The sequence below is a fragment of the Desmodus rotundus genome, chromosome 2 (genome assembly GCF_022682495.2).
Source record: "Desmodus rotundus isolate HL8 chromosome 2, HLdesRot8A.1, whole genome shotgun sequence".
NCBI lineage: Eukaryota > Metazoa > Chordata > Mammalia > Chiroptera > Phyllostomidae > Desmodus > Desmodus rotundus.
Window position 1 is genome coordinate 147,198,181 of NC_071388.1, and position 21,823 is coordinate 147,220,003.

Genomic DNA, 21,823 nt, shown 5'->3' on the forward strand with positions numbered 1-21,823 from the left:
AAGCAACTAGATTCAACAGGGAATAAAAAGAAAGATCTAATTTAATAAACTAAGACTTTAAAAATTCTAGAGAGAATTATTTATTGCATAACATGCTTTTTATATAACAGGCATCTTATGTTTATGGGTCAGAGTTAAAACAAATAATTATTGGGTGGCAGGCTGGGGGAGAGGACAGATGATGGCTATACTAGCTGTGTGGTCTTTGCTTCAGTTTTTTTCATCTGTAAAATAAGTATAACAATGCTAATTCCCTCACCTACTGTTACATATGTCACAGGAGTTTACACATGACTGACATGAGGTAAATTCTATACATGTATTAGCAGTGTTATCATTTGCTTAACTTAAAACAATTACAAAAATGCAGATTATACAATACTATTTTATAGAATGACCCATTTAAAAATTAAGAATCTATGCATGCTTGTTTACATATATATTTTAAGGTGAGTTATTATGAAATTAATTGGTGCCATGGTAACTTTTGTTTTCTTGTCTTATCAACTAGAGAATGAAACAGTAATTTCCCAGGCCCTTCTCAGGTAAATTTTAGTCGAGAGTCTGAATTTGAAGCATTTGTGTTTCAGACCCATGTAGAGGGATCAAGCAGGGTGGTTGTGGTGGGGGTGGTATAGGTAAGAGCCAGCCCCCGATGCAATTGTTGGCTTCCCCATGACTAGAAGGACCGAGGGGTGGCCGCTCTGTGGATGAAGGAGCAGGAGTTCCACTTTCAGGCAAGAAGCAGAGATGAAAAAGCCTCTGATGGTGGGCAGGTGAATGTATACACACCTGGAGGTCAAGTAACACCAGAGCAGCCACAGTGAAGACCTCTGGTGCAAGCAAGCACAGAAGAATAAATGTTGCCAGAGGGGTCACCCACCTTCTTAGGGACCATACAGACTTGAAACATGACAGACTTTCAACCTATAACCCTAATATTTTCTAGAATGTAGGAAAAACTAAATTTTAGAACACTATTTAAAAAATTATGTTTTACTTAATAATTATGGACCATGAAAACAATTTAACTAGCTGGTGCTCACCAAAGCGCGCCTGGATTTATGAGGAAAATATCTCTGTAACATGTCAAGATACAGCGTCCTTCTGCCACAAAGATCTCCGGGATACTGATCCAAAACAGACTGGTAAGTCCAGTGATCTTCTTCACTTAATTGGAAGTTTCTGGAAGCAACAAAAATGTTACACAATACTGTTAAGCAATAATGAGGTTTGAGGAATCTCAAACTCCTCAAACTATTAGCAAGTGATAATGATTACATAAAATTAAGTTTTTTAAAACACATTAGCCAAATTACATGTCTGCTATTGAAAAGTTTCTAAATTCTAATACAATGGGTTCTTTCAATTCTTTATTTATTCTTGCCATGAGTTCCAGGCATAATCTGAAGAAGTTTGACAATGAGACATAGTATTATTAAAGTATTTATTCTATCTTACCTGTATTTTAAATATAATAACTGATAAATGAAAATTTTAAAATATTGGAAAATAAATTTTTTTAAATGCAGATTAAAAAGGAATTTTGCTTATTCGACAAAATTCCTATTTCTGGACTGGAGGAAAATACAAATGTAGACAGTTAAATGAACTAATTACACAAAGAAAACTAAGGCCTGAGGAATGCACTTCATTTAAAGTTTGACCTTAAAAGCAAGCCTAAAATCATCTTTTACTTTACCTTCTCAACATCTCGCGCTTTTTTTTGGTGGGGGGGAGGTAAGAGTAGACATTGGTTGTGAAAAAATAACCAATGAAATTAAATTTCAAAGTATTAATCATTTTTTAAAAGGATCCCTTAAAGTCACCTTACCAATAACATGTCCTCCATGCTTCCAAATGTCTTTTTCACTTCAGAACACTCTTAGCCACTGACCTGGTTTATGTTCCTATGTAAATACACTTGATCCTTGAACAACACTGGGTACCTACATGGCAGAGTCAAAAATCTAAGTACAGCTTTGGACTCTGCAATCAGCTTTTCCCACTGGCAGATTCAACCAACTGGGGAGTCAAAACACTATTTTTGATCTGACTTCTGAAAACCTATGGTTGGGAAACCATAGTTGGGCATGTGAAAGTATCATTGCAGTTGGTTGAATCCACAGATACAAAACTGAAGATTGGAAGAACTGTATTTATTGAAAATATCCTCATATAAGTGGACCCATGCAGTTCAAACCCCTGTTGTTTCAAGGGTCAACTATATTAGCAAAGCCCTATGCAGAGTGAAAAGGCTGCAGTATCAACTTGAACTCTAAACTGAATTAATGTCTCTTCATTATTCTAAGATTATTTGCATATTATTACTCCTGTTAAATAACTTGGAATAATAAAATACAGATGCAATCAGAGGCATTATTATTAGCAACAAATAATTCCTTGATCAAAGATCAAGACTTGTTATTGTTTATTTCTACTATATCAATGATCTTCTACTTTAAAGTTAACTGCATAATTCAAAAATTTTTTCAGATGTCTTCTATGCCTTTGAAAAATATTTGACAACTTAAAACAATAAAAACCTCTTTAAATCAGTGATATTAATGGGAATTCCACTGTCTTCACACAAGTTCATCTAGTCTGTAAAGCATTTCATTATTCTGGTAAGTAGCAAGAAAGAAATTCTTTTTCAAAGAAGATAATCTCTAACAGCTCTATAATGGGAAGAAAAAGGTTAAAGGTATTCTACCAGGAATGATACTCTATAGTTCCTCAGTATGCCATAATCTATTGCAGAGAAAGAATTTGAGGTGAATTCATTCATTGAACACCTTGAGTGTCTTATTTTGTCTGAATCAGTTAGGCATGTATGGACAGTCAAAGGCTTCTGCAAATAAAGCATTTCAAATAGGGGTATTAAGCCTGGAAGAAGGCTTTCCTGAGTGCACATGGCATTTAAAACACCTTCAAGTCTTCAAGAACAATATCTCTGGTCCTCTCTCAAGGAACTCATTTTCATTATGACAAGTGCATTTAATAGCAGTTAGCCACATAAATTCTCCATCACTACACCACAGCTACAACAACGAAAAGACCTACAGTCCATGTCCTCAATAATGTTTTTAAACTGTTTCTATAAGCAAAAGGGTTTTTAACATGGTTTGAATTTCCACCTTTGTTTGATTACAAATGTAGGTGGGTAGGTGTGGAATTGTGTGCTGGGGAGGAGGAAGTGACAGGATCTAAGTTCAATATTTTTTTTGTACTTCTGAATTATCATTCATCTATGTAATGGATGCTGTTGAAACCACGACACATCACCTTTATTAACTAGAATTTCCATTACCAAGATGCTGATAATCCACAGATGCACCTTCATTCTGTGGACAATTGCTCTGAGCCAACTGGAAACTACCTCATGCAGGAAGCAGCTCTCCTACATGCTTTCAAGGGCTACCCACAACCAGTGATTGATTCACTGATGTGGAGGTACAAAAGGCTACCCCACTTGCCTCAAGATGGGTCCAACACTGCGATACCATCTGTGCTGCAGAGTTCCACTGTGGGAGCAAACTGCAGCTCATTCCTACCGAGTTCTCCTCCTTGCACAGGCAGTGTCCCCTGCTGCATTTTGCTTCCCTTCCCACCCTTCTCCAGAGAGCATTGCCTAACAAATCACTTGTTACAATCTCAGTCTCAGCATTGCTTCTACCAAACACGACTTAAGACAATCTATAAGCAATCCTACCCATAATTTTCTAAAAATAGTTTAAATCCATTGGTAAATGAAGAAATACTTCTAAGCTAATTGCTTTGATGGCCCCTCATATTGAATGGTGGTGTAAGGTTTTTCTGAAAGAGAAAGTGCAAATAGCAAACATTTATAAAAATGCCTTTTAAATTAAAGTACACATTAAACAGTGTATGTTGCTATTAATAAATATAGCAGCAGGAGAATTTGTGGCACTCAGTGCATTTTTATACAATACGCTGTGTGAATGTATTAATTAGGTGCCATTTTAGCGACAACACTAAAACCATTTAAATGTAAGAAATGCTAATATAACATTAAAACCAAATAAGTCATGAACAATGATCACATCTATTTTGCTCTTCTTATTGATTTTAGAAGCCTCACATCTCAACAGCTTTTCCCAATTACCACAATTAGACAAACTGTCAGTCATTTTTTATACATGGAATAAAATAGTCTTAAAGGAAATCATATATAAATACTCACAAAATTATTATTTTTAGAATACTTATAGCAGTTTCCACAGCCAGAAGCTTAAATCTTGAGGCAAATACCCACATCAGCAATGCTAATGGCACAGACATACATCTCCATTAGGATGCTGTTTGTGAGGGAGAAGCTGCCCCCACTGTAATACGTACTGAGTCTTCTGGATGGTAAAATTCTAACATAATAGCCTCTTCTAAGCTGTCATTTCCTACCCATCTCTAAAATAAAAACAAATTTAATATATCTGCACTTCTAAATTCAAATCTGGACATTTATCTTTCCTAATCTAAATTTTATCTTTCAATTGTACAGAAAATCTAAGCAAAATAGCTTAGCTGTACAAAACCATGAGGATTGGCTTTTACCTTCCAAAGTTCTTTTTTTAATTTAACTGCTTTACTGGTGATAATGATGACAGAATGACCTAAATTACACAGATATTGAAAAATATTCTGATTACTTATCTCCTTTCTGAATATGGAAAAATGACTATAATTTTTTAAAAATTAAAGAAGACTTCACAATTATCTTAAGCATTTGCAAGTTTTTAAATATCTTTAGACAAAAGATCTTTGGCAGTACTCTGCAATTTGTATTCTTTTTGTCCATCCAAATTTTCTAATTTAAATTGCTTTGTAATTTTTATCTTTAAAATAGCACACTAACACTTTACAGTTTCCAGATTTATTGGGCACTCCTAACACTTCAGGGAATTGCAGCCTGTAGAAGTATGAGATATTTACCACTCAATCCCCACCCACCATCTCCTGCCTTTAAATATTGAAGTCCACTGTTATCATTTCATCATGATTTCCCAGGAAAAAACACGTGAGATGGAACAGGTAATTCAGAAATGGAGGGCGACTGGGCTCTGAGAATTTCACCAGAAAACAGCCGGCTATCTCCCTATTTACACCTATTTGAAACATTCAAAAATCCAAAACTGATTTAGAATTAATTTAACTGCCAGTTTTCTCAGTAGTCATGTTTAAGCCATTTCCCAGAAATTCTGGTCAAGATGGAGGTATAGGTAGATACACTTTTCCTCCTCCCACACCAAAAGAGGGACAACAACAAATTTAAAAACAAAAATTAACCAGAACAGCCAGGAAATTGAACTGTATAGAAGTTCAATAACCAAGGAGTTAAAAAAGAAACATTCATCCAGACCAGTGGGAGGGGCAGAGACTGGCAGCCAGGCAGAGAGGACCCACGGCAGGGCGGGAGCTGGAGTACCGGACAAGGTACCAGCTGGCAGAGCTGGCGGCCCCACATTTGTGTGCAGAAAATCCAGGAGGAGCAACTGGGGACTGAGACCGACCACACAAGCCAGGGTTCCAGCACAGGGAAATAGAGCCTCAAAACCTCTGAATGAAAAAACCTGTGGGGATTGAGGTGGCAGGAGAAACTCCCAGCCTCACAGGAGAGCTCATTGGAGAGACCCACAGGGTCCAAGAATGTACACAAACCCACCCACACAGGAATCAGTAGCAGAAGGGTCCAATTTGATTGTTGGTAGAGGGGGAAGTGATTGAAAGCAGGTGGAGAGCCAAGTAAACAGCATTGTTCCCTCTCAGACCCCTCCCCCATATACAGCCCCACAGTGCAGCCAAGTGGGTTGCCCCACTCTGGAAAATACCTGAGCTCTCTCCCTTACTACATAACAGGTGCACTAAACAAAAAAATATGGACCAAATGAAAGAAGAGGTCAAAGCTCCAGAAAAAATACAGTTAGCTGATGAAGATATAGCCAACCTATGAGATGGACAGTTCAAAACACTGGTAATCAGGATGCTCACAGAAATATTTGAGTATGACACAAAATAGAGGAAAAAGTACAGGCTATGAAAAGTGAAATAAAAGAAAATACACAGGGATCCAACAGTGAACAGAAGGAAACCAGGACTCAAATCAATGGTTTGAAGCAGAAGGAAGAAATAAACATTCAACCACAACAGAATGAAGAAACAAGAATTCAAAAAAATGAGGAGAGGCTTAGGAACCTTCAGGACAACTTTCAATGTTCCAACATCTGAATAATAGAGGTGCTAGAAGGTGAAGACCAAGAAATTGATAAATTATTTGAAAACATAATGAAGGATAACTTCTTCAATCTGGCAAAGGAAACAGACTTCTAGGAAGTCCAGGATGCTCCATGAGTCCCAAAGAAATTGGACCCAAGGAAGCAGACACCAAGGCACATCATAATTACATTACCCAAGATTAAACAGAAAGAGAGAATCTTAAAAGCAGCAAGAGAAAAAGAGACAGTTACCTACAAAGGAGTTCCCATAAGACTATCAGCTGATTTCTCCAAAGAAACCTTGCAGGCAAGAAGGGGCTGGAAAGAAGTATTCAAAGTCATCAAAGGCAAGGACCTACATCCAAGATTACTCTATCCAGCAAAGCTATCATTTAGAAAGGGAGGGCAGATGAAGTGCTTCCCAGACAAGGTCAAGTTAAAGGAGTTCATCATCACCAAGCCCTTAATATATGAAATGTTAAAGGGACTTATCTAAGAAAAAGAAGATCAAAAATATGAACAGTAAAATGACAACAAACTTACAACTATCAACAACTGAACCTAAAAAAACAAAAACAAACTAAGCAAACAATAGAACAGAATTGCAGAAATGGAGATGTCATGGAAGGTTATCAGTGGGGAAGGAAGAGTGTAGAATGGGGAAAAAGGTACAGGGAATAAGAAGCATAAATGGTAGGTACAAAATAGACAGGGGGAAGGTTCTCAATAGTATGGGAAATGGAGAAGCCAAAGAACTTACATGTACAACCCATGGACATGAACTAAGCTAGGAGGGTGCTCATGGGAGGGGGGTGGGGTGCAGGGGAGAGGGGAATAACGGGGAGAAAAAAATGGGACAAGTGTAATAGCATAATCATTAAAATATATTTAAAAAAATAAACCATTTCTCTAGGATCTAGTTCCATGACATAGATACTTTGGGGCAGGTGGGGCAGCCAATGGTGGCAAATAAAATACATAAGGGTGGCAGGTATTTTAACAACAAAAACAAACCTATAAAAGAAACATTTTGTTTACAAACTGGCTGAAAGTTGTTTTCCATTTTCCCCAAGTGAAGGGAGCTTTCCAGCCAAATGGTAGTGTTGCCTCAAGGTTGGCAAATGACCATAGTGAATATGGCCTAAAGAGAATCTCTTCTTTCTTCAAGTTTAATGTTGTTAGTGGACACCTAGTGTTCGCCCACTATGAAGCATGATTGCAGTGAGCCCCTGGTAGATTAATGCAGGTTAAAGACAGCTCTGACATGATCTGCTTGTTTGGCTGCATTGGGTCTGATCTAGAAAACATAACTTGACTTTACTTCTGAACATTGTCTTTTCAAATCAGACCCATCCCAGTACCAAATCTAATCAGCCCGGTTCCTGAAATTGTCTTCTCACCCACCCCACCACCCAACCACAGGTCCATTGTCCAAATACAAATCTATCTTTGATTTTCTGCCTGGTTTACAGGGAGCTCCCTGGCCTCAGACTCATTTCTGACCAACAGAACCCGCACCTTGGGTTTTGCTCGGGTGTGTACATTGTCTTCCTACCACATCAATTCCCACCTAGCAGCTCTAACCTCTAGGGTCCCTAGGCTCTGCCCAATCTGGCTATGCTGGTGGGAGTTGACAGCCAGAATAAAGTGGGCTCTCAGGAGTATGGTCAAAATTCACTGAATCGAAAAAATCAACAACAACAAAGTGGCCGGGAGGGTGAAACCAGACCTTGTACAAGCATCCAAAGCCACATTTTTCTGAGGGGAGACAGAGAAGTGAAAATATGACAGGGTTCCGAAAGTGGTGGTTCCAGAATTTCTTATAGGAGGGTCTAGGGATAGGAATCAATTCAGAAGAGAAGGCTAAGTGATTTGTTTGGAAGCTGCAATTGTTATTTTCATAGCAAGCATGCTGTTTTTACTTACTTTTTTTTAAAGAGTAGTTTGCTCAATACAAAGCTCAATTTTTGCTTAGAATGTGTGTTTTTTGGAGGTGGAATGCATATTTTGGGAATGATGGCAAGACTCCTAAACCATTCTTTGTCCCTAAATCCATCCACCACAAACTTTAAGAGACTGGGGTGGGGTGGAGGGATGGGGAGAAAATGCAGACAACTGTAATTGAATAACAATAAAAATTTCTTAAAAAAGAGGCAACATAATTCGTAGTAGAAGTTTTGAGATTATATGACCAAGATAAAATAGCCTATTAAAACTAAAAAGTAATGACTCCACTACCCCATATGCTAGGCTTTAAATAATTTTTATTCATCAAAAAAAGTATAAGAAAAAGGTAATTATAAAAGACATTGCCCCTATTCTTGCTCTTGTCCACCAGAATTCTGATTTATTCAAAATCTACCTTCTTCCATAAGTCCCCCCACTTCAGGGAAAGTTACCTCTACCTGCAGCCCTGGGAGTGAGTCTTGACTAATATTAAGCCATTTACAAATGCTCATTCACAAGCTTTCTGTTCCTCTGGCCAGTGTTTGGGATAAGCATGGAAAAAAGACCCAGTTCTGGCCAATGGAATATGGAAAGTCTTCTGAGGAAAGAGCTTCCTAGCTCCTAAGACAAGTCACAAGAAAAAAAAAGGTCTTTTTCTGCTTCTGAGTGTTGTGATGTGGAACAACAGTTATCCAGTAAGAAGTCCTCTAACCTATAGGAAGATAGGGCAAGAAAATGCAGAAAACCAGACCTCACTGTACTTAGACTTGAAATCCCCTTATTGTTTAAGTTGCTTTAACTTGAGCTGAATATTCTCTTACTTACAAAGATATCCTATTTGATAGCTAAGTGAAGGATAGAAAAATGAGTTTTTAAAAATGTAGCATCCTGCCCTGGCCTGTGTGGCTCAGTTGGTTGGAGCCTCCTCCCATAACCAAGAGGTTGCAGGCTCAGTTCCCAGTTGGGGCACATACCTAGGTTGCAGGTTCAATCCCTGGTCATTATATATATGAGAGGCAACCAATTGATGTTTCTCTCTCACATCAATGTTTCTCTCTCTCCCTTCCTCTCTCTCTCTCTCTCTAAATGCGATGAATAAATGTCCTTGGGTGAGGATTTAAAAAAAAAGTAGCACCCTAATATTGCTTTGGAAAGAAAGCATTATGAAGGAGGTAGAGATTAAGGAGATGTAGACACAATGTGGCCAGACACCAGCATCTATAGTAACTCTCCTCAACTCACTGGGAATAGACAGGTGCTCAAAACCAAGAACCATTTTTAGGACAAAAACAAAAACAAAAAAACCCTAAACTAAACAAAAGCTACTCATACTCAAATGAACAGAATCAGTAAAGACAAGATCATCTAAAAACACAGTATTTGTCACAAAGGGTAGGAGCTCCTTCTTTCTTTCTGCTGTGTAGTATTCCATTGTGTAAATGTACCACAGTGTTTTGATCTATTGATCTACTGATGGGCACTTAGATTGCTTCCAACATTTGGCTATTGTAAATTGTACTGCTATGAACATTGGGGTGTATAGGTTCTTTTGGATTGGTGTTTCAGGGTTCTTAGGATATAATCCCAGCAGTGCCATTGCTGGGTCAAAAGGCAGTTTCATTTTTAGTTTTCTGAGGAAATTCCATACTGTTTTCCACAGTGGCTGCACCAGTCTGCATTCCCACCAACAGTGCACTAGGGTTCCCTTTTCTCCACATCCTCTCCAACACTTGTTGTTTGTTGCTTTGTTTATGATGGACATTCTCACCGGTGTGAAGTGGTATCTCATTCTGGTTTTAATTTGCATCTCTCAGATGGCTAGTGATGCTGAGAATCTTTTCATATGTCTCTGTATGTCCTCCTTGGAGAAGTATCCTTTAAGGTCTTTTGCCCATTTTTTAATTGGGTTGTTTGTCTTCCTGAAGTGGAGTTGTGTGAGTTCTTTATATTTTTGGAGATCAAACCCTTGTCTGAGGTATCATTGGCAAATATGTTTCCCATACAGTTGGTTCTGTTTTCATTTTAATACTGTTTTCTTTAGCCGCACAGAAGCTTTTCATTTTGATGAGATCCCATTTGTTTATTCTTTCCTTTATGTCCCTTGCTCTAGGGGACACATCAGTGAAAAATATTTGGATGGAACTGGAGAGTATTATGCTAAGTGAAATAAGCCAGGCAGTAAAAGATAAATACCATATGATCTCACCTTTAAGTGGAACCTAATCAACAAAACAAACAAGCAAGCAAAATATAACCTGACACATTGAAATTAAGAACAATCTGAGAATAACCAGAGGGGAGGTGGGAGGGGATAATGGGGGGAAAAGGGAGGAGGGGTTTCAGGAACAAACATAAAGGACACATGGTCAAAACCAAGGGAGGGAGGTGGGGATGGCTGGAGTGGGGCGAGTGGTGGGTGAAAAATGCAGACAACTGTACTTGAACAACAATAAAATAAAATAAAATAAAAAGACATTATTTTTTCTAATTGCTTTTTAAAACTTTCTATTGAGCCAAAATCTGACTCCATTTTACCTCATTTTATGTTTCATTTTTGGAGAGTAAGAACATATTAAATTGCAATGAAGTTGAACTGAATAAAGTTACTTTAAATAGACATTATGATTCAATTTTCCAGATTCAAAAGCAAGAATGACAAAACTGGTCTACCTGTTTGGAATAGCATGAGGAAACAATTAACCATCATGAGGGCTTCTAAAATTTAAGTTACCACATGAAAATGCTATAATATCACCCAAATCTACCAAAAATCATTAAGAAATTATAAGAATGAATTAGAAGAGTGATGGTATTCTTTCTCAGTTTTGTTTTCAGACATTAATAATGTCAAACTTTATTTTCTTTTATAGGCACTAATATGGCAAATAAACATAAACCTGTGAGAATGGTGATTGTAACTTCTTGTATGACTGGTTCTCCATAGTCTCAGTTTTAATGATAGGGTTTCCTTGAAGGATTATATTTACCCACAACTGGACTTCAAGGTATAAGGAATAGGAAAAACTTAAGAACAATTGATTTGAAGTATGAAATAGGTGTTCTAATTCCTCTCTTGTCACAATTTGGCAATTCTGTCTGTAGAAATTTTAATCTTGTGTTTGCTCATAGCTACACAGATTTTATTATTTTAATAACAAATTCTATTTGTATTATGCAGGTTAAAAAATAACATGTCAATTGTCTTTGACACAAATCTGTCAAGCTGCTATGTTTCTATTTTCTCCAATCTGATTTACTCAAGATTAACTTGTTTTCACACCCAGTGAAAAACAGAAAGCTTTCATAAATGACTCTCACTCCATCCTATAAAACCCAGAATTTTCAGTCTCCCAAAGTATTAAAAATGTAGCCTCATGCATCATTACACTGTGTAGTCCCTAGCTCAAACACTTACGGCAAGAACGCAGGTGTGGGTTACAGTGAAACCCACAAAAAAAAGGCTGTTGACCTAGAAATGTATAGTAATTATTTTTGGATGTATTTTTTACAAATACATTAAAACAAACATAACACACAGGTGATATACAGACTGAGTTATTTAAGTGAAGGCAAACTCTAAGACCAATTTTGAGGAAAACCTGTAGAAAATGGACCCATTGTTTTCCCTTAATAAAATGTATTCCATCATAGCCAAGAGAATTTAAAATATATTGTATTCCTACAAGCCAAAAATAGGTTAAACACTCAAAATATGGCTTTTGGGTCAAAAGATATAAAGTAATTAAGTTTTTTTAATGATGTATTTACTTTGAGAGAAAGCTACTAAATATACATGAGAAAAAATAAGATCATAGTCTACAATTACCCACCCCCCACTCCCCCCACACACACAAATATAAATCACAAGGTCGGGTTGGACAACCCCTGCTGGAATATGGCAGGAGAAAATGGTAGTAGGAGTGACCCCAAATATTGTGTGAGTGGGTCATATAACCACTGTGACTAAATGAGCAAGCACATTGGTGATCAAATAATTATGCTCCTGTTTCTCAGCACTTCTCTTATTAACCACCCTTGACATACAACCAGCCCAGACTAGAAATTGAGAACATGAGACTGGACTGATACTTTCCAAAAGTCTGAAACTACATTCTCAGAGAAAAATGCCACCTGGTAATTAAAGCTCCAATGTTTTAACTTGTGGGTTCATCAAGTAAGCAATTATTATGCTCCTTTCCTTCTTTACTTTGTATTCATCAAGCAACAGTAGAACATGTAAGCATTTGTTTCATCAAATATTTTTAAATAAAATTGTGAGAAGCCACTCACTGTCTCTTGAGTGCTGGCTTCTGATACTGGTTTTATCTATTTCATCTTTTCTCTTTTTCATCTTTTTGCCAATTTTGTTGGCAAAAATTTCACATAAGGACAGTAATGCTGCACAGCTATGCTGTGAAGATAAATGCTGAATAAGGAAGAGAATATGAACTTGACACTGGTGCTATTCACGCATGACAGCAACATGCAATGCCCTCATCAACACGCCTAAGAGATGAACGAGACGATAGAAGGTCTGTTGGTGAGAGTATACGTTGTTTCTACTTTCCTAGAAAGCCATATGGTTAAACCTACTTTTCTAGGTTTAACCTACTTTTAATACATTATATTTCAATATATACATCATTGAAAATACTTAATTATTGTACTTTATGACTTTCAACATTTTCAAAAGTCTTAATATTTTTCATACCCTTTCACTTATCAATTCCATTTCTAGGAATTTATCTTAAAAGAATAGTCATGGGATTACTCAAAAGATAGTGACAGTTATTTGTTCCAAGGTTTTTAAACAAATATCAAAATATGTAATAAATAACTGTGCAAAACCAGCAGATGGATGGGTTGAATTTTTATGACACAACCACATATTGTAATATCATGCATGTAATAAAAATATGTTGTAAAAGAATATAGTCCATTATCGGTACATAAAAATGCAACTGCTTTCTGGATATTCATTTTATATCCTGCTACTTTACTGAATTAATTTATCAGTTCTAGTAGTGTTTTAATGGGATCTTTATTGTCCTCTGTATACATACAGCATCGTGTCATCTGCTCAGCTACATGATTACCAGTAATTTACACAAATGTTAGAAAATTAAAGCCACAATCTCATTTCAGTCTAAAACAAGCAATTAAAATTGTCATTATGTAACTAATGAAATACACCCCAAGAGAATCTAAAGTTTTACAAACATACTGAATAAAGAAATAGGCTCAACTGTAGCCAAAAAAAATTTTAAATACGTTTTAGTAAAAGACAACATCCTTTAAAGGCATGCGGTCTAACACAGCAGCCACTAGCCACATATGTAGCACTTGAAATGTGCTGTAAGTAAAAAATGCAGACCAGCTTTCAAAGACTCATGAATAACTTTAAAATATTGATTAAATGTTGAAATTGTAACATTTTGGAATTTCTGAATCAAATAAAAGAAATTAAAATAAATTTTATCTTTAAAAATATGGCTACTTAAAATTTAAATGAGGTATGTGTCTCACCTCTAGCTTATCTCATACTTGTATTAAACAGCACTGATGTAGTCGTCCATCTCTTGGTACATGTAAATGCTTGACGTGGTTTGATGTGAGGAAAAGCTTTATATTCAGATGAGCAGAAGAAACTCATTCCTGCTCAGCCATCTACCAACTTAGAAACTTTGGGGGAATTGCTCACCTCCCTCTGGGCTGCACAATTCCTTCATCTGTAAAATAGAGCTTCTTAAATAGATACACTGAAGATTAAGATGACATGTGCTTGGCATGTCATGTAATAGGTAATCATTAAATATCATTAAATATCAATGGTTTCCTCTTCAACCTTTAACTTAGATATTTAAAAATATGTGTTTTTGCCTTATAAAATAGAAAGAGCATGTATGCCAAAATTATTTATAACTTTACCACCTGGAGATAACTATTGTTACTGTTCATTTGGGTGAATAAGCTTCCAGTCTCCTTCTGTGGCTTTGTAGATGTAGATGCAACACTTTCAGAGGGAAGGTAAAAAAGGGAATCCATGTTATACAAATTGTTTTGTGGCCTGATTTTTAATTGCATGGCAAATTATTGCAACTATCTGTGTCATTAAAAATTATTCAATATAGTTAGTCATGGCTGGTGTGTCTCAGTGGATTAAGTGCTAGTCTGTGAACCAAAGAGTCGCAGGTTCAATTCCCAATCAAGGCAAATTCCTGGGTTGCAGGCCAGGTCCCCAGTAGGGGGTGTACAAGAGGCAACCACACATTCTCCCTCACTCCCTTCTCCTCTCTCTAAAACATAAATAATATCTCTTAAAAAATTCTTTAAAATAATTGTTAATGACAGTGTGATATTCCATCGTATGATATATTATAACTAGTAAGCTAATCTGTTGAACACCCTTCAAGCCAACAATTTATTTCACTTCTATAATTATTCCTTATATTTCTAAAAGGACAAAGATTATTCACATTTATAAAGACTTTTGATGACATATTTCTAGACTGCTTCCAAAAGAGTTCATATACCAGTTGTGTATTTTTTAAAATGCCAGTTTCTCCTATATTTTTAACCATGGATAAATTTCTTTTATGTTTTACCATTCTATAAGTAACAATCTGAGTATTTTTAAATTTTACATTACTTTGATGAGTAGAGAGGTTTACATAAATTTGTCACTTGTATTTGCAACCACTACCCCAAGTTCCACAGACTACAGCGGCAACACGTTGACCTCCCAGCACCTGCATCCTCAGCCGCTACTGTTGTAGATGAACTGTGTCTGCTTACTCCTCCGCTTGTGTACTAAGTCCCATCACTGGGTTATTCTCATCAACATCAAACATACTGATAGTCCTCCCATTTTAAGCAAAACAAAAGAAAAAACAATAACAACAAAGTCTCACCCTCCTTTCTTGCTCTCCTTCACAGAAGAATATTTCAAAAGAGTAATCTGTTCTCATTGTTTTACTCCCATTCACTCAGATCCAACTCAGTCGGGCATTTGTTGCCACTTCTTCAAAGCAAATGTTTACCAATGACCTCCACCTGGAGCCACAGCCCTATCAACCCTATTTTATTAGACTTAGTTGCATTGTTCAGTGAATGAACCCTCCTTAGCTCACACTGCTGACCATTTCTCTTCTCTTGCCTCCCACAACAGCACACTCCCTTGGTTTTCTTCATACCTCACACAGCTTTCCTCAGTGCGCTTTGTTGGTTACCCCCTTTCTTGCTGACATGTGTAATGCCGGAGGACACAAGACGTCAGTCTTCCCTCCTCTCCGTTGTCTCTGCATTCACTGTTTTGGTGATCACATCCAATTTTATGCTGATGACTCACAAACACGTATCGCCAGTTTAGATCTCTCTCCTGAATTCCAAACTCACATAACAGTCTTTACAACATCTGTCCTTGGATTGTCTGATAGCATCTCAAACTCAGTATGTCCACACTTGAACTCCAGAGCTTCCCCACAGCTAAACTCTGTCTTGCTTAGTCTTCCCCATCTCAGTTGATGGTAATTCTATCCCAATTGTTTAATCCAAAAACTTCAGACTGCTCCTTTCTTGCTCTCTTTTTTTTCACATACTTTATGAAATCTGTCAGCAGATGCCATTGGCTTTACCTTTCAAGTGTGTCCAAGAGCTGACTATTTCACACCACCTTTACTTCCTCATCCAGATCACCATTAGCTCCCATCTGGATTGCTTCAATAACTTCCCAAATGCTCAACCGTTTTTGCCCCTCCCTGCCTCCATCTTAAACACTACTGCCAAAGTGATTCTGAATGGAAGTTAGGTCTTGTTATTCTGCACACTTCTCTCACACTTTTGCTTCTGACAGCTTCCTGTATCTAAAAGTTTTTGCATAGGCTGCAAGCTTGTAATTGTCCCATCCCCCACTCTTACTTACTTGACCACATCTTCTACTATTCTCCCCATCTATCTCTCTGTTCCTTCCACACGAGCCTCTTGCCAGGACATGACCACCTCAGCAAACACTGACTAGAACACTTACACCTCAAATAACATTTTTGACTGATGACATTCATCACTCTAAGTCTTTAAGTATAAAGAAATCCATTACTATATATTATATAGCTTACAATATGATTGGAAGGGCCAGAGGGGCAATTTCCAGAACCTAGAAAGTGACAATGCCTCTGTTGTAATTATGAAAGGCCTCACCTACCCCTTCAGGAAGCTATAACTGCAGAGCATGATCAACAGAAGCAAAATGAATGTCTCACTCCCAACCTCTTTTTCCCTAAACTTCATTCTGAATCCAAATCCTATGCAAGTATTTCTGTCAGAACCTAGATCACATCCATTGACCTATCTGTTAATGACAATGTGATATCATTTACAAAATGATTAATATATTATAACAATAGTCCTCTTCATTATTGCCTCCCCCACCCCCAGAATTCTAGCTATTTATGCTTATTTTTAATATAAAACTAAGATTCAGATTAATTTTTAAAATCTTGTGAATAATTTTATTTTTTGAATAATTGTGTTAAAATTACACTAAATGTATAGACTGAGGTGGAAAATTGTCTAACAATTGTAATACAATTGTTGAATCTTCTGTTCTAAAAATAAGGTATGGCTTATTCAAGTCTTATGTCCTTAAGGAACATTTAAAAGTTTCCTTCCTGGGCCTACCAAAAGAAGACAGAAAAATCTCAGATAAACAACCTAACCCCACATCTAAAGGAACAAGAGGAACAACAACAAACAAAGCTCAAAGCAAGAGAAGGAAGGAAATAACCAAGGCCAGAGCAGAATTAAATGACAGAGATTTAAAAAAAAAAACAACCCACAATCCAAAGGATCAATAAATCCAGGAGCTGGTTCTATGCAAAGATAAACAAAACTGACAAACTATTAACCAGACTCATCAAGAAAAAAATAGAGAGGACCCTAATAAATAAAATCAGAAATGAAAGAGGAGAAATTACAACTGATACCACAGAAATACAAAGGACGGTAAAAAATTACTATAAACAACTATATGCCAAGTAATTGGACAACCTGGATGAAACATAAATTTCTAGAAACATACAGTCTTCCAAAACTGAATCAGGAAGAAACAGAAAACCTAAATAGACTGATAACAACTAGTGAAAATCAAGCAGTCATCAAAAGAACTACCCACACATAAAAGCCCTGGACCAGAGGGCTTCACAGGCCAATTATAAGAAACATTCAAAGAAGAACTAACACCTATCCTTCTCAAACTATTCCAAAAATTTCAAGAAGAGGTAAGACTCCCAAACTCTTTTTATGAGGCCAGTATTATCCTAATTCCAAAATCAACTAAAGACACAACAAAGAAAGAAAGTCACAGGCCAATATTTCTGATGAACATAGATGCTAAAATCCTCAACAAAATACTAGCAAACTGGATCTAACAATACATTAAAAAGATCATACACCACAATCAAGTGGGATTTATTCCAGGGATGCAAGGATGGTACAAATCAATAAATGTGATATATCACATAGACAAAATGAAAGATAAAATTCACATGATCATATCAACAGATGTGGAAAAGGCATTTGATAAAATCCAGCACCCATTTATGATAAAAACACTTGGCAAAGAGGGAATAGAGGGAGGATACCTCAACATAATAAAGTCCATTTATGAAAAATCTACTGCCAACATCATACTCAGTGGGCAAAAACTAAAAGGATTTCTCTTAAGATCAGGAACAAGACAAGGGTGTCTGCTTTCACCACTTATTCAACATAGCACTGGAGGTCCTAGCCAAGCAGTCGTACAAGAAGAATAAATAAAAGGCATGCAAATTGGAAAGGAGGAAGTAAATCTTTCATTATTTGCTGATGACATGATAGTATACATAGAAAACCCTACAGGCTCTACGAAAAAACTACTCGATCTAGTAAGTGAATTTGGCAAAGTAGGGGATACAAAGTTAATATTCAGAAATCAATGGCATTTCTGTAACCAACAATGAACTATCAGAAATGGAAACTTAAAAAATATTCCACTTACTATAGCAGCAAGAAAAATAAAGTACCTAGGAATAAATTTAACCAAGGAGGTAAAAGACCTGTACTCAGAAAACTATGAAACACTGAAGCAAAGAAACTGAGGAAGACACAAATAAATGGAAGCATATACCCTGTTCATGGATTAGAAGAATTAACATCATTAAAATGTCCATACTACACAAAGCAATCTATAGATTCATCACAATTCCTATTAAAATTCCAATGGCATATTTCACAGATCTAGTACAAATACTTCAAAAATTTATATGGAACCAAAAAAGACCCAAAATAGCCAGAGCAGTCTGAGAAAGAACAAAGTTGGAGGGATCACAATACTTGATCAAACTATAGTACAAGGCTACTATAATCAAAACAGTCTGGTCCTGGCATAAGAACAGACACATAGTTCAGTGGAACAGAATAGAGAGCCCAGAAATAAACTCATGTCCCTATGGTCAATTAATATTTGACAAAGGCAGTACAAGCAATATAATGGAATAAAGACCATCTCTTCAATAAATGGTATTGGGAGATCTGGACTGGTGGGTGCAAAAAAACCCCACCAAAAACCAAAAAACAAAAAACACCAAAACTAGACTACCAACTTACACAATACACCAGAATAAACTCAAAATGGATAAAGGACTTAAATATAAGTTGTGACACCATAGAAGTCCTGGAGGGAAACAGGCAGTAAAATTTCAGATATCCCATATAGCAATATTTTTGCCAATATATCTCCTAGGGCAAGGAAAATAAAGGAAAAAATAACAAATGAGACTACATCAAATGAAAAAGTTTCCACATGGCTAAAGAAAACATCAACAAAATGAAAAGGGAACTGACAGTTTGGGAGAACATATTTGCCAATGATACATCAGACAAGGGTTTGATCTCCAAAATATATAAAGAACTCATACAACTGAACACCAGGAAGACAAACAATCCAATTAAAAATTGGGCAAAGGACCTGAACAGACACTTCTCGAAGGAAGACATACAGATTTCCCAGAGACATATGAAAACATGCTCAACATCACTAGCCACCAGAGAGATGCAAATTAAGACCACAATGAGATATCGCCTCACACAGGTTGGAATGGCTGTTATTAATAAATCAACAAACAAGTAGTGCTGAGGATGGGGAGAAAAGGGAACTCTAGTGTACTGTAGGTGGGAATGCAGACTGATACAGCTGCTGTGGAAAACAGTATGGAATTTCCTCAAAAAATTAAAAATGGAACTACTTTTTGACCCAGTGATTCCACTGCTGGGAATATACCCTAAGAATCCCAAAACACCAGTTCAAAACTACTTATGCACCCCTATGTTCATAGCAGCACTATTTAAAATAGCCGAGTGTTGGAAACAGCCTAGGTGCCCATCAGTAGATGAGCAGATTTAAAAACTGTGGTACAGGTACATGATGGCATTCTGCGCAGCACAAAGAAAGAAGGGATTTCTTTCATTTGTGACAGCATGGATAGAACTGGAGACTATTATGTCAAGTGAAAAAATCAAGTCAGTGAAAGACAAACACCATGTGATCTCACTTATAAGAACAATCTAATGAACAAAATAAACTAACGAGCAAAATACAAACAGAGACATAGAAACATGGAACAGACCGACAGCTGTAGGAGAAGATGAGGGAGTGGGGGCTATGGTGGAAGGAAGGGGAAGGGATTATTCAAAGAATATCTACGAATGACCCGTGAAAGTGGAAAATGGTATGAGGACTGTGGGAGTGAGGGGTGGGCTGGATGGAGGAGGTCTAAAGGGGAAAAATTGAGACAACTGTAATAGAATAAACAAGAATTAAAAAGATAAAATGATAAAGTTTCATTCCCATAGCATATATCTTTGACATTAGCTGCTGAATGAGTTTCTAGACATTCTATATTTATTGTTAGTACTGCACACTATGTTTTTTTCATCCTTATGTCTTTTATCTGCTGGTGACTGCAGATGCTTGTCACTTATAACAGTGCTTCTGTAGTTTCCCTTTTAGTTTTGAAGGGTTTACATCTTTTGTGATGGTAAAAAGTATTTGTCTAATATTTTTTACATTTTTAAAGAATAGATGCTAAAAATTTTAATGGCATCTTAGTGTTCATGAGGATAAGTCACAGAGGGTCTCCTAGACTCATTATTTTAATATGTTGCTGGATCTTCTTTGCAAATATTTTATTTAGGATGTTTCTATCAATAGATACAAGTGAGACTGAGCTATTGCTTTCTTTTTTACAATATATTTCAAGTTTTTCTATCAATGTAATAACTGCTTCATAACTCAGAAGTTTTCCTCCTTCTATGATCTGGAACAGTTAAATAGCAATTAATTACTCTTTTAAATTTATATTTGAAATTAATAAACTTTTATTGTTTATAGTAGTTTTAGGTGTACAACAAATTACCATATACCTTCTGTCCCCACACATGTACAGCCTCCCCACTATTAACATCATGCCCCAGACTTGCGTACTTATTACAATCAATGAACCTACACTGACACAGTGTCGTCCAAAGTCCATCGTGTGCACTAGGTGTTGCACATTCTAGGGGTTTTGATAAATCTGTAATGACATGTATCCTCTACTGTAGTAACACACTGATAGTTTCATTCCCCTAAAAATCTTCAGTGCCCTGCACATTCACCCCTTTCTCCTCCCATCGCCTGGCAACCACTGATCGTTTCATTGTTTCATAGGTTTGCCTTTTCCAGAATGTAATAAAGCTGGAATAATACAGTATGTAGCCTTTTCAGATTAGTTTCTTTCACTTAATAATATGCATTTAAGTTTCCTCCATGTCTTTTCTTGGCTTGATAGCTCATTTCTTTTTAACGTTGAATAGTAGTATTCTATCATTTGGATGTACCACAGTTTATTCACCCATTCACCTACTGAAGAATATCTTGGTTGTTTCTAAGTTTTACAATAATTAATAAAGTGGCTATGAACATCTATGTGCAGATTGTTGTGTATACATAAGTTTTCAACTACTTTGTATAAATGGTAAACTTTCTTTATGATTTCACTGCAGGTAACATGTTAAAAGGCCTTCTCCACTCCAAGATTACTTAATATTTGCTGGCATTCCACACCGTTCAAAGAGGGTTCCAGTTCCCCATGATTATTTGGGCTCTGTCCTCTCTTGCTTTGTTGTTTTCCTTCATTGACACGATGGCTGCCAGCAGCAACCTCAACTATGTACTTTCTTGGTACATCCACAAAGAAGAAAAGGCACAAGTATCTAACAAATATTCTGACCTTTGTCCTGATTTGGACCACCATGAGCTAGTAGCTGTGGCCTGAGGAAATGTGGCTACTGACTGGTACACAATGCCACCAGGGCCTACCTTTGGATCTGGGAATGGAGTCATTCCAAGCCAAACCAGCAACATTTAAAATAAGTGTTGGGATTAACCATCATGTCCACTGCCTTTAGCCCAATGAACACTTATAGCTTAAACCTGTCTCCAAGACACTTTAACATTCTTGCGTCATAGTCGTACACATTTGTTTAAGATACGCACGAACTTTCTTATGCAGGTGTGCACATGCATGTGCAGAGTCTATGTGCATCCTTTCTCACAAAGGCTAATAACTGCA

At 36.7% G+C, this 21,823-nt stretch overlaps 1 protein-coding gene across 13 annotated transcripts in view; it reads right to left on the reverse strand.

Moving 5' to 3' along the window:
- CCDC148 (coiled-coil domain containing 148) overlaps positions 1-21,823 on the reverse strand; it is a 230,269-nt gene that overhangs the window by 121,758 nt on the left and 86,688 nt on the right. For all 13 annotated transcript variants that reach the window (XM_045187485.2, XM_045187483.2, XM_045187481.2 and 10 more), the window contains one exon: positions 1,047-1,185. In XM_045187485.2, the coding sequence (XP_045043420.2) occupies positions 1,047-1,185 (139 nt within the window). The remainder of the gene's footprint in view (positions 1-1,046; positions 1,186-21,823) is intronic.